This window comes from Mustelus asterias, chromosome 5, assembly GCF_964213995.1.
Source record: "Mustelus asterias chromosome 5, sMusAst1.hap1.1, whole genome shotgun sequence".
In the NCBI taxonomy this organism is placed as follows: domain Eukaryota; kingdom Metazoa; phylum Chordata; class Chondrichthyes; order Carcharhiniformes; family Triakidae; genus Mustelus; species Mustelus asterias.
Window position 1 is genome coordinate 27,802,642 of NC_135805.1, and position 13,941 is coordinate 27,816,582.

A 13,941-nucleotide genomic window follows, 5' to 3' on the forward strand; every position below is an offset into this window, starting at 1 on the left:
CTTTTGATGGGTCAAATGGCCTCCTTCTGCACTGTAGGGATTCTATGGTTCACTCTCCATCATAGTCAGTCCTGATTTCAAGCAGAGCAAAATCCCAATTATGAATGTGTAAATATCTCAAACTTGCAAGTATCTGAAATTGATGCTTCTACAGATACAGCCAAGAGAGTGGCATTCTTAACAAATACTATTCTGATTTAAGTATAGCGCTCCAAAGCATTGGATTGACGTTTGTTTACATCTTGATTCAAACTCACAATTTAAATATAAAATCCCAAGTGTAAAATATTCAGCAATTATTCAGTATATAATGCACACTCTTCAATATAATAAGTCCTTTACCAGTATTTAACAATGTACGTTTTTAAGCCATGAAAAATGCATATTTTTCTTTATTCTTTTATGAGACTTGGGTGTTGCTGACCAGCATTTGTTTCCCATCCCTAATTGCCATTGAACTGAACATTTCAGAGGGCAGTTAAGAGTCAACCTCATTGCTGTGGGTCTGGAGGTACACGTAGGCCAGACCAAGCAAGAGTGGCAGATTACCTTCCTTCAAAGTCCCCTCAGTGAACCAGATGGTTTAAAAGTTAAAAATTTTCGGACTGGAGGCAGGTTGCTAGCAGAGTGCCGCAGGGATCAGTGCTTGGTCCTCTGCTCTTTGTGATTTTTATTAATGACTTAGAGGAGGGGGCTGAAGGGTGGATCAGTAAATTTGCTGATGACACCAAGATTGGTGGAGTAGTGGATGAGGTGGAGGGCTGTTGTAGGCTGCAAAGAGACATAGATAGGATGCAAAGCTGGGCTGAAAAATGGCAGATGGAGTTTAACCCTGATGAATGTGAGGTGATTCATTTTGGTAGGACAAATTTAAATGTGGATTACAGGGTCAAAGGTAGGGTTCTGAAGACTGTGGAGGAACAGAGAGATCTTGGGGTCCATATCCACAGATCTCTAAAGGTTGCCACTCAAGTGGATAGAGCTGTGAAGAAGGCCTATAGTGTGTTAGCTTTTATTAACAGGGGGTTAGAGTTTAAGAGCCGTGGGGTTATGCTGCAACTGTACAGGACCTTGGTGAGACCACATTTGGAATATTGTGTGCAGTTCTGGTCACCTCACTATAAGAAGGATGTGGAAGCGCTGGAAAGAGTGCAGAGGAGATTTACCAGGATGCTGCCTGGTTTGGAGGGTAGGTCTTATGAGGAAAGGTTGAGGGAGCTAGGGCTGTTCTCTCTGGAGCGGAGGAGGCTGAGGGGAGACTTAATAGAGGTTTATAAAATGATGAAGGGGATAGAGTGAATGTTCAAAGACTATTTCCTCGGGTGGATGGAGCTATTACAAGGGGGCATAACTATAGGGTTCATGGTGGGAGATATAAGAAGGATATCAGAGGTAGGTTCTTTACGCAGAGAGTGGTTGGGGTGTGGAATGGACTGCCTGCAGTGATAGTGGAGTCAGACACTTTAGGAACATTTAAGCAGTTATTGGATAGGCACATGGAGCACACCAGGATGATAGGGAGTGGGATAGCTTGATCTTGGTTTCAGATAAAGCTCGGCACAACATCGTGGGCCGAAGGGCCTGTTCTGTGCTGTACTGTTCTATGTTTCTATGTTTATTTATTAGTCACAAGTAGGCTTACATTAACACTGCAATGAAGTCACTGTGAAAATCCTCTTGTTGCCACACTCCGGCACCTGATCGGGGACACTGAGGGAGAATTTAGCATGGACAATGTACCTAACCAGCATGTCTTTCAACTGTGGGGGAAACCGGAGCACCTGGAAGAAACCCATGCAGACACAGAAACTTAGAAACCCTACTGCACAGAAAGAGGCCATTCGGCCCATCGAGTCTGCACTGACCACAATCCCACCCAGGCCCTACCCCCATATCCCTACATATTTACCCACTAGTCCCTCTAACCTACGCTTCCCAGGACACTATGGGCAATTTTAGCATGGCCAATCAACCTAACCCGCACATCTTTGGACTGTAGGAGGAAACCAGAGCACCCGGAGGAAACCCACGCAGACACGAGGAGAATGTGCAAATTCCACACAGACAGTGACCCAAGCCGGGAATCGAACCCAGGTCCCTGGAGCTGTGAAGCAGCAGTGCTAACCACTGTGCTACCGTGCCACCCACACAGACTCCACACAGATAGTGTGTGCAGACTCCACACAGATAGTGACCTAAGCCAGGAATTGAACTCAGGACCCTGGCGCTGTGAGGCAGCAGTGTTAACCACTGTGCCACTGTGGCCAATGGGTTTTAGAACAATCAATGATAGGTCACCATTTAATGAGATTCTCTTTATATGAGCTATCTTCATATTCCATACTTGAATTTAAATTCCACCAGTTGCCATGGTGGGATTTGAATCTGTGCCCTCACAGCGTTTACCTGGGCCTCTGGATTAGTCCAGTAATATTACCATTACACCACCAAATGTTCATGTATAGAGATTTGTGAAGCTTTTCATAATTGTGTAACAAATGAAGTGGATTGGGAAAATTGGGGCAGCACTGCTGCCTCACAGCGCAAGGATCTGGGTTCAAATCTGGCCTCGGGTCACTGTCTGTGTGGAGTTTGCACATTCTCCCTGTGTCTGCGTGGGTTTCCTCCGGGTGCTCCAATTTCCTCCCACACTCCAAAGACGTGCAGGATAGGTGGCTTGGCCATACTAAGTTGACCCTTAGTGTCAGGGAGACTAGCTAGGGTAAATATGCGGGGTTCAGGGGATAGGGCCTGGGTGGGATTGTGGTCGGTGCAGACTTGACGGGCCAAATGGCCTCTTTCTGCACTGCAGGGATTCTATGGATTCTATGAAAATATGTAATTTTTGAAATACCATCCCAACCCTAACATTTCTTGGCCAATAAGGTAGGTATGTATGCATCAAACATCATTATTACAGTATTATATAGTAAGAACATCTAAAATTGAAAAAAACTTGTTAAAACTTTTTAATTAATGAAGTGGGCAGAAATTTGAGAAGCGCATTATTAGTAGCTGTCAGAACAGGAGTGTTCAATTGAGGCGTCATAATGATATATCTGTGATAACTTGTTATTACTTGTCATTCCATGATTGATCATGTTCAAGTCATGTCATGTTTTTTTTCTCTTGCACTTTTTATTTGATGAGGTGTAAGTTTGTTCAAAATGTTTTGGTAGTTTTAACTTGAGTGTGTGTTCTTCAGATTCCATCCTCCCCCCATTTCTCACTCAGTCCTAAATAGTGAGGAATAATAACATAAATTTACATATCGGGTGCAGATCCTCCATATAATTTGATTTGAGGCCCTCTGTGCATTCATTGTGCATCAAATGATATATCACATGGGCAAATGCCTTCTCACATATAGTCTACAAAAAAAGTTAGGGGTCCTTTAGTGCAGTACGGTGGAACAGTGGTTAGCAGTGCTGCCTCACAGCACCAGGACTTGGGTTTGATTCCCGGCTTGGGTCACTGTCTGTGTGGAGTTTCCACATTCTCCCTGTGTATGTATGGGTTTCCTCTGGTTGCTCCAGTTTCCTCCCACAGTCCAAAGATGTGTGGGTTAGGTGGATTGGCCATGCTAAATTGGCCCTTAGTGTCAGGGGGATTAGCTAGGGTAAATGCCTGGGGTTATGGGGATGGGTGGGATTGTGGTCGGTGCACACTCGACGGGCCGAGTGGCCTCCCTCTGCACTATAGAATTCTATGATTCTTACTTCATCACAGCACCTAAATAATAGTTGGAGATCAGTATCTGTATAGATAATACATCAGTTTGCTATTCCTAAAAGGGAGTAAGAATAGATAGCCTTGTTGTGAATGATTGGCTGAGCTCCAAGAATGAGTTATTCTATCTTTGAAGAGTTATTTCAATGCCTCTCTGTTTATTTATGCAACATTAAGAGGTGTGAAGTGGATAATAGCTTTTTGTCATTGATACTATGAATGTTTTTGGCTGATTGACAACTTTATGAGAAGATAAGATGGGGCATTGTATTTCAGAGAGAATGTTGAGTGGCTATTTTTCTTGGTCCCTAATTTGGGACTACGACTTGGAACTCATGGTTCACGAGTCCTCCGAGAAACTGAGAACTACGTCTCCTAACTGAATGGGCCCGACTCCATCAAAATTGCAGGGAGGGTTGCCCACCCCCACAAAGCAACAGGACAAGGACAGGAATGCCGCGCAGGTGAAAATTGCTTGAAATGAGATTAGAGGTGGGAATCCTAGAATCGGGACCCCACCAGTATCTCATCTGTGGGTCTTAGCTAAGGGATTGTAACGGGGCTCTACCTCAATGGAGCCAATGGGTTTCCCAGTGGTCGACCTACTAGTTCTGGAGGAGTAAGGGCAAAACCGGAGGGAGTTACAAAACCAAATTGTCCATAATGATGGTTACTGTAACCTCACCCTGAAAAGAAAGGCAGGCAAGAGTGGCAGCAGCGTATGCTGGTAGGGTTAAGATGAAGAGGGATATCAGGAAGCTCATGTCCAGCATAAACACTGGCATTGACCTGCTGGGCTAAATAGCCTGTTTCTGTGTTGTAAAATTCTATGTACTAAATATGTAATCCAGTGACAGAAGTCCTTGAAGTATCATAAGGCTAACAATCATTACAAATCTGCAAGACCTTGAAAAATAAAGTACCTCCTGCCTCTATTTCTTCCAGTCCTCTATCATATCCACAAAAACTATTCCTTTCCAACTCCCCAATGAGCAGGATGGACGGAGAGGTGGGGGCGGAATGGGCAAACAGATACAGCTGTCCTCAGAGACAGCAACCAACTCAATAAAAGACCATTAGATATAGGAGCAGAATTCGGCCATTCGGCCCATTGAATCTGCTCTGCCACTCAATCATGGCTGATATGATTCTCATCCCCATTCTCCTGCCCTCTCCTTGTAATCCTTGATCCCCTTATTTGTCCCTGCTGCTACCTCCCTCATGGGGGGGATCTTCCCATCCCACCTGCCATGGAAAACGTAGCAGATGGGGGCGGGGGGTGCCGGCAGACATGCAAATGTCCGTTGACCTCGGGTGGGATTTTCCGGGTTTGGGGTGAGTGCGGCCGGAAAATCCCGCACCTTATGTAAAAGAATGCTGGATGCAGAACGGGCTTATCACCAGTTTCACCCACAGAGGTTGTCAATATGTGTCTTTTAGCCTGAGTTCCATCCCCTTAGGTGACCTTTCATCTATTCTGTTCCACCCCTACACCCTTGTCCTTTGGTTCCTAACTTGGCATCATGGTACTCACGCTCAGCACTGTTTAAAATCAGTTCTCAGTCCCCATCACTTTTCACCATGTTCCTGGCAACAGTGCGTTTGATACAGCTCACCTCACTTGAATACAAATCATATACTTCATCATTTGCTAAGTATGCATATTTCACATAATGGAGCTATCTCAGTAGCACAGTGAGGCACTACTGCCTCACAGCGCCAGGGACACGGGTTTGATTCCCGGCTTGGGTCACTGTCTGTGTGGAGTTTGCACACCCTCTCCATGTCTCCGTGGGTTTCCTCCGGATGCTCCGGTTTCCTCCCACAATCCAAAGATGTGCGGGTTAGTTAGATTGGTCACGATAAAATTGCCCCTTAGTGTCATGGGGACTCGCTAGGGTAAATGCATGGGTTTAGGGAGATAGGGCCTGGGTAGGATTGTGGTTGGTGCAGACTCGATGGGCCGAATGGCCTCCTTCTGAACTGTAGGATTCGATGATCTCCTTAACCCCCCCCTGATAATATTTAATTTCTTTTCACATTTTCCAGGTGACACGTGCAGTTCAATCACATTCTCCCTGATTTCATAAAGTGAGCCTTTTGTACTTAACGACCAGAAAGCCAATATAGATCCTCATTTCCATTCCTTTAGGAAAATATTGCCATTTATAATTTATTAAATTCGGCTTTCACTTATGGTTTTCACTCACTTCTATAGATTAAATATGCTGTCGATATATTCTACATTAATTTACATTTAGTCTGTCATTCTGTATTAAACTGAGTTTTGCGTGTGCAGTTACATTGTTTTAATTCATTCTCAGGATATGTCCTTTGCCGTAGGGCCAACATTTATTGCCCAATCCTAGTTGTCCTTGAGAAGTTTCTTCTTAAGCCCCTGCAGTCTGTGGATGAAGTTATTCTCACAATGCTGTTAGGCAGCGAGTAGAGAGTAGACGATGAAGGAACAATGATATACATCCAAGTCAAAATGGTGCAACTTGGAGGGGAACCTGGAGGTGCTCGGGTTTGCATGCATTTTCTACCCTTATCCTTCTAAGTGGTGGAAGTCACAGGTTTAGGAGATACTGTCAAAACCGTGTATGTAGGTGACTTGCTGCAATGTATCTTTTAGTTTACAGGCACCGGGGTGTTTAAGGTATAATTCTGAGAGTATGATTTATTGTGTGATTCATCTGTGAGTTTGCCCAACCAACTCTAGCACCAGTCCCGGGGATTTTGCAGGGTTGCCTCAGATAGAGTCATTTACAGCACACAACAAGGTTATTCAACCCATGGGGTTGCAGCATTATCACATCAGTCCCGCTCCCTCACTCAATCCCCTAGCCCTGCTGGTTTATTTCCTTCAAGTGCTCATCCGATTTCCTTTTGAAATTATTGATTTGTTTCTGCTTCCATCACCCTCGCGGGCAGCGAGATCTAGGTCATTAGCATTCACTGTGCTGAAAGGGCTTCCTCACATTCCACCTGCATCTCTTGCCCAAAATCCTAAACCTGTGTCTCTTGGGTCCTTCTATCATCAGATAACGGGAAGAGTCTATCTGCGTTACATAATCTAATCCTGTCATAAACTTGTGCATCTCTCTCAATCTTCTATTCTCGAAGGCGAAGAACCCTAACTAACAGCCTCGATCCCTGGAACCATCCTGATATTTCACAGTAACAGGATTTTAACAGTTACTTCATTGCAGTGTTACTGTAAGCCTACAGGACAAACCTGAGCAAAACTGAATGGCTTGCTAGATCATTCCAGGGGGCATTTAAGAGTGAACCACATTGTTGTGTCTCACATGGAGTCACATGTAGGCCAGACCAGGTAAGGACGGCAGATTTCCTTCCCTAAAGAGATAGAGGTTGGGTGGGATTGTGGTCAATGCAGACTTGATGGGCCGAATGGCCTCCTTCTGCATTGTAGGGATTCTATACTTGTGACACTAATAAATAAACTTAAATAAGTCTCCTCTGCACCCCCCCTCAAGCGTCTTCACATCTTTTCTAAAGTATGGTGACCAGAAGTGGAAGCCCAATTCAATTTCTGGTCTGATGAGAGCCTTACAAAGGTTCAAGATGAGAGGTCACAGGACACCAGGTTATAGTCCAACAGGTTTGTTTGAAATCACAAGCTTCTGGAGCGTTGCTCCTTTGTCAGGTGAAGTCAGCGCTCTGAAAACTTGTGATTTCAAATAAACCTGTTGGACTATAACCTGCTGCCGTGTGACCTCTCATCTTATCCACCCCAGTCCAACACCAGCATCTCCACATCATTACAAAGGTTCAGCAAAATATATCTGTTTTTCTAATTATTGCCTTCATTTATAATGCCCAAGAATCCATATGCTTTGTCAACTACTCTATTATTATGCTTGCCACCTTCAAAGATCAATGAGCATGTACCCCCAGGTTCCTTTGCCCCTGCAAATCCTTTAAAACTGTGTCATTAAGTCTGTATTGCTCCTCCCTATCCCACACTTCTCTCAAAATGCAGTACCTCACATTCCTCTGTATGGAATTCTCTCTGCCACTTGACTGCTGGACTATCTATGTCCTGACAATTCATATCTACTCACTCTTGTCAATCCTTCAAGTTTGGTATCACTGGTAAATTTTGAAATTTTACTCCATATTCCAATAGCAAAAAAAAAATGGCCTGAGCATTGGGAGGAAGACCGCTCACTACCACCCTCTGGTTCAAAAAACAACCATCTACAGCAACTTGCTGATTTCTGTCATTGAACCCATTTTTTATCCATTTGGACACTGGTCCTTCTATTCCATAAGCCTCAATTTTGTTAACCAACCTGTTACACGGTACATTGTCAAGCGCTTCCTTAAAGTCCATATGTACTACATCAACTGCATTACCTTCATCAACCTTCTGTGTTATTTCATCCAAAAAAGCAATTAGATTAGACAAACAATCAGCCTTTTACAAATCCATGCAAACCCTCCCTATTTAACTCAGACACGAGTGCCTGTTATATTTTTTCCCCATCATGCATTCCAAAACCTTGCCACCACTGATGTTAAACTAACTGGCCCTGTCATTGCAAGAACTGCCCTTGCATCCTTCTTGAATAAGGGTGTCACATTTGGATCACAGCCAATTGGTCATCCTTCCAGTTTTATTGTTCTTATTCCTTTCAGTAGCAGTTTGACACAATTGAGTAGAGTTCTAGACCATTTCAGAGGGTTGTCAATTATCAACCATGTTGATTTTTTTTTATTCATTCATGGGACATGGGCGTCGCTGGCTGGCTAGCATTTATTACCCATCCCTAGTTGCCCGAGGGCAGTCGAGAGTCAACCACATTGCTCTGGCTCTGGAGTCACATGTAGGCCAGACTAGGTAAAGACGGCAGATTTCCTTCCCTAAAGTGAACCAGATGGGTTTTTCCAACAATCGACAATGGTTTCATGGACATTAATAGATTCCTAACTCCAGAATTTTAAAAAAAATTCAAATTCCACCATCTGCCATGGCAGGACTTGAACCCAGGTCCTCAGCACATTAGTTTCTGAATTTAAAGTCTATCGATAATACCACTGGGCCACCACCTCCTCTTGAGTGACTTCTGCGGTACACAGTATAAGGCAGACATATAGGTGTGTTCTCTTCACTGCAAGACTTGAGTGTACCAGATTAGTTTTTTACAACAATTCCACAGCTTCATAACCACTGCGATTGATAAAAAAGGCTTTTATTGCATTTTCACAAAAATTCCCCACACAAAATATCAGGCCAGGTAATGGGGTAAAATCTTGAGGATCGTTCAGCATCGATTTGGATTTAGTCTGGTAGAGTTATTGAATGTGTTTTAATGAACCTAATTGTACATAAGAAGGAAGAACATAGGAACAAGAGTAGGCCACCCAGCCCATCAACCCTGCACCACTATTTAATACGATCATGGTTGATCAGACACTCTGGGCGGAATTCTCCGGCCGCTCTGGTCTAAAAGTCAGAAATTCCCACCCAACCGTCAATGACGTTTCACATCCTCTGCAACCTGCCCGCTAAAATTCTAGTGACGGGCGGGAAGGGAGAATTCCAGCCTTTGAGGCGGGATGTTCTGGCCACATTCGCCCCAAAACCGGAAAATCCCGTCCAAGGCAAACAGATCTTTGCATGGTCCGTGTACCACCCGCTACAATTCCTGTGGCACGCGGGACAGGAAAATTCCGCCCTTTAATTGCTTTGACACTCAGTATCCCCTTTTACGGTATTGTTAATGAGAAACTTTTCAATCTCTGTTGTAAACGTGCACAATGACTGAGCTTCCACGGTCCTCTGGGGCCTTTTCTCTTTTGTGATGACTCTCATAAGCTAACCTTGAGGTTTTGAATATTTTGCCTTATTCACAGGACAGAGTGCATCTTCAGCTGACTTCTTTCAGACTGTTTCTGTTTTTATTTGGGAATTGCTCTGAGGGCAGTCAATGCACTTTGACATGCGTGGGAATGTGAGACCTAAAATATATGGCATCACGTGACTGAAACTATAGAATTATGAGTGTTTTGTTATGGCAGCAGATCACTGTTAACTTCTATGTAAAAAAATATGCTTTCACAATTAATGATCATTTATGGACAAGTTTGCCTTCATGTCTATATATTGCAAATTATTAGCAATTTTTAATACTGAAACTGCACATTTTCCAAATCTGCAAATTCAACAGATATTTATGTTAATATTTTCGATAGCTGGTTTTGCTAAAATATGTTTTAATACCTCATGTGATAATTGTTGAATTTTTACATTAGCTATTTCTGAGTTAACAAAAATATTTGCAAGTTGTGATATTCAATATTTAATGAAAAGGCGAAATACGTAACTACAGTGTAGTACAAAAAGTAAAATCCATTAACACACAGAGGCATTACACTTTATACTGCCAATGTGGTTCAAAAATGAATGTCAAGATCCTCAGTTTTGAAGGCTACAGAGAATACTCTATTCACATTAGTCCCCATGATTATTGCACACTTATCTGGCTTGTAAGGAAATGTTATGTTCTGTATCATATGTATTTTTGTACATTAAAATAACTGCCTGCTATTAAACAAATTAATTGTTTATCAATCACATTATCCAGTTGAAAATCCAAATCAAATAATCATGTACATGTGTATATAGAATAAGATGTGCTGCTGAAACTGGAAACGCTTTTGATACTTGGCTTCAGTTTACTTCTGAAAAAAAAAGGAATGGCATTGTTTGAGGACATAATATAACCCAATTTTGTGTTACATGGCATTTTCATTAACAATTTTACCTGATACTGGAACAAAACATCAGTTAATATGGTTTCAGTGTCCTGGCTGGAACTTCTCACCAAGCCAGGTCCTTGTGTCCTGGTCCAACACTCTTTCCAAGCCCCTGGCCTCTGTTTATAGCCTTGATTACTGTTATCGAACTGATTTGACGACTCTTAACCCAGTTTCTCCGATTGTTATTTGTTAACCCGATTACTTGGTTCTGGGTCCTGATTACCGTTACCGAACCTAGACCCTCTTTATGTTGTCCTGGCTCTCCTTTTTCTAATTCTCATTTTATGTCACTTCCAAGTACATCAAATCTCCAACGTGCCAAAGGTCCAGGTTTGTTACAGCCCGGGTTTTACTGAACGGGCACTTTGTGCGTCGGATTTTGGAGTAATGTGTATCACTGTTCATGAAATGAAATCTACTGTTGCTCCCCTCCCTCCCCCACCCTCCCTACTTTGCAGTTCAGAAAATAGAAGTAGTTTGATTCTCCAGGATGTATATTTGAAGCAGATATCCTAAAAGCATGAGAAACGAAAACAGAAAACAAGCTTTTGAAATAAGATACAACAGTCAATTGTCTCCTGTTCTCTCTTTGTTCTTAATTCTTACTTTTTTTCCCCAATTCTTTTCTTCTCTATTTCAGCAAGACAATAGAAATCAGAGTAATTGATGATGAGGAGTATGAAAAAAACAAGAACTTCTTCATTGAGATTGGGGAGCCACGCTTGGTGGAGATGAGTGAGAAGAAAGGTGGGGTACCTGCTCAGAGCTAAGGCCTTAATGCCATGCCTGAATGTCACTCAGGGATGCTCGGCACTATCAGATGCCCAGGACATAACGCACACATTTAGATATGTGTAATAGGGTAAAAGCTTCTTCAAAGCCAGCGTATCAATAAGAGATTGGACCCGCCATGCAAACGTCTTGGTCGACCTTTTGATGACAGCTTGCAACATGCACATGCAACCTTTCAAGTGGATGTGTTTTGCCGTCCTTCAGTTAAAGATAATTACCAGAAAATACTTTAAAAATCAGTACAAATTCAAAACATATTAATAAGCAGATAAAATTCAAAAAATAGGCGTCTTTGAAATGACAGATCAATTCACTGAGCTTCATAGCGGGAGTAATAAGTTTCTACCCTATTACATGTTGATGTTATCTGAATGTGATGCAGGCTCCCTCCCTTCATAACATCTCACTAACCATCACTTAGTTTACTTAAGCATGTGTGACTGTGATGGACAACTCCAATCCATTGTTTGCCTTTGTCTTATGTTCTTACAGGAAAACCATTACCATTAATATAGTTGACCGTGGGGAGTATGAAAAACAAGGCAGTTTCTTCATTACACTTGGTGAACCTGTATGGATCAGAAGAGGAATGAAAGGTGTGAGAGTAACAAAAGACATTTTGAGAATTGTTTTCTTCTCTGTTTGTGTCCTACTCTCACACTGACTTTCTCCTCTTACTTTACTATCTAAAATCTTTACCATCCCAGACTGTTGGGTGTTTTTTTTAAATTTCTGTGTTGTTTTTTTCCCATGCTGAATGTTGAACTGTCTTTGTGCTGTACAGATTCTGAAAGTCAAGTTTTCTACTTCAATGCACAGTGCAACTAGCTTGTTCTATTGAGGAATAGTTTTTTTTTCTCTCTGGAGTACAAGTAAAGATTTTTAAAACTAAATTAATACGATCACAGGAGGTATTCTTAAAAAAAAGTCCATGTTTTTTGTCAAAGGTGTTGCTCATTTTTAAAAGGTGGTCTTATAATATGTATATACTTCCTCAAATCTAATACTTTCGTTTTGGCAATCCTTTCAGAAGTGATAGAAATTGGGCCATGGGAAGAGTTATCCATTGCTTTGTATCTGCACATTTGTTCCCTGTACTAAATTAGTAAGAATTTACAACACTGCCCTGCACATTGTTGAACTAGCCATTTCACGTGTCACACCAACGCTATAGGGTGGTCGAAGTTGTAGTTCAAACCCTCCTGTAACCCTTCCATTGTTCCAACTTTTAAGTTCTTTATTTGTCTTACTTTTCTTTTATACATTTGTTCTCTTTACAGCTTGGTTGTTGAATGAGCTAGGTAAGCTTCCTTAACTTCTTTGTTTCCGTTTACTGTATGCCTTAGCTGTGATATATAATTGTAGAGATACTCAGGACATTGCTCGGCTTACATTCACAGAATACATCTTGCCAGTATTCCTTTTAAAGATAAACTTTTGATACAAATTATTACTTACTGAAATGAAGCTTTCCATGATGCCTGAGTGAATCAGTGCAATCTGGTGCTAGAACGTATCGAACAGAAAGGGCTTAGGTTTCAATATTGGCTGTGCTTAACTTTGCCAATTGCAATCACAGAAGAACACAATGGGTGGCCATCGGCACTCCCAGTTTAGTCAGGGGAAGCTTGGTCGGGCTGGGCTGTCCAGTGCTGAGACTGTGCAAGAGTGGGTTCCATATGAGGGCAGGACGTAGCTAGTGTGGGCCCACGATCAAATATAAAAGCAAAATACTGCAGAGGCTGGATTCTGAAACAAAAACAGAAAATGCTGGAAAATCTCAGCAGGTCTGACAGCATCTGTGGAGAGGGAATAGAGCCAACGTTTCAAGTCTTGGATGACGAAGCTCTGACGACGGGTCATCCAGACTCGAAACATTGGCTCTATTCTCTCTCCACAGACACTGTCAGACCTGCTGAGATTTTCCAGCATTTTCTGTTTTTGGCCCATGTTCAAATAGCCTGGTGAATAACCACCTGTTTGGATTCGCACATGATTAGCTTGCGATGGAATTAGACCCCCTATGCCCTATGTTCATGAATCCTTTTGGCCTTCAGACAAGACAATAGAGGACTGTAATCCACACCATGCCGCTACCTCGAGGTTTTGGGAAGAAGGGAGAAAATGAATGAATTGATTTAATTTCGTCCTGTTTGGATTTTCTTTTTGTTTTCAATCCACCATTGAAAGGATATGTTTAGGGACATGATTCAGTGGTTCTGACTTTAGATGGAGTTTTCCAGCCGTTCATCACCACTGCAAGCGAGGACGGAGAATTTGGCGCTCAGCCACATCTCCGTTCACCGCAGCGGGACCAGAAAATCCCACCAACGTGAAGAGCCTGAAAATTCCACCCTTTGTCTTTCAATACTGGGATTAACTTATTTTGCCGTTGAAGCCAATTCAGCTTCCTTAAGTCCCGACCAGTTCCTTCGGGCAGATTTTTCCCAGTGAGTGGCACTCAGCTTTACCTCCCCACCCGTTCCCTCAACCTAATGGCCACCTGTGCTGTCAGATATTAGGCTGTAGATGGGTCAGAACCTCATCCAGCTCAATACAAGAAAGACCAAAAACATTATCTTTATCTTCTCCCACAAATTCTACTACCTTGCTCAGACTCCATTCTCTTTC

General features: G+C 42.5%; 1 protein-coding gene across 19 annotated transcripts in view; it reads left to right on the plus strand.

Annotated features, from left to right (window-relative positions):
- The window catches only part of slc8a1b (solute carrier family 8 member 1b), a 284,183-nt gene that overhangs the window by 187,238 nt on the left and 83,004 nt on the right, over window positions 1-13,941 (plus strand). For 10 of the 19 annotated variants that reach the window (XM_078212311.1, XM_078212312.1, XM_078212313.1 and 7 more), the window contains 2 exons: window positions 11,159-11,265; window positions 12,591-12,611. In XM_078212311.1, coding sequence (XP_078068437.1) covers window positions 11,159-11,265; window positions 12,591-12,611 — 128 coding nt within the window. Of the gene's footprint in view, window positions 1-11,158; window positions 11,271-11,802; window positions 11,907-12,590; window positions 12,612-13,941 lie in introns of all 19 variants that reach the window. The other 9 variants (XM_078212319.1, XM_078212321.1, XM_078212315.1 and 6 more) reach the window with 6 other exon arrangements.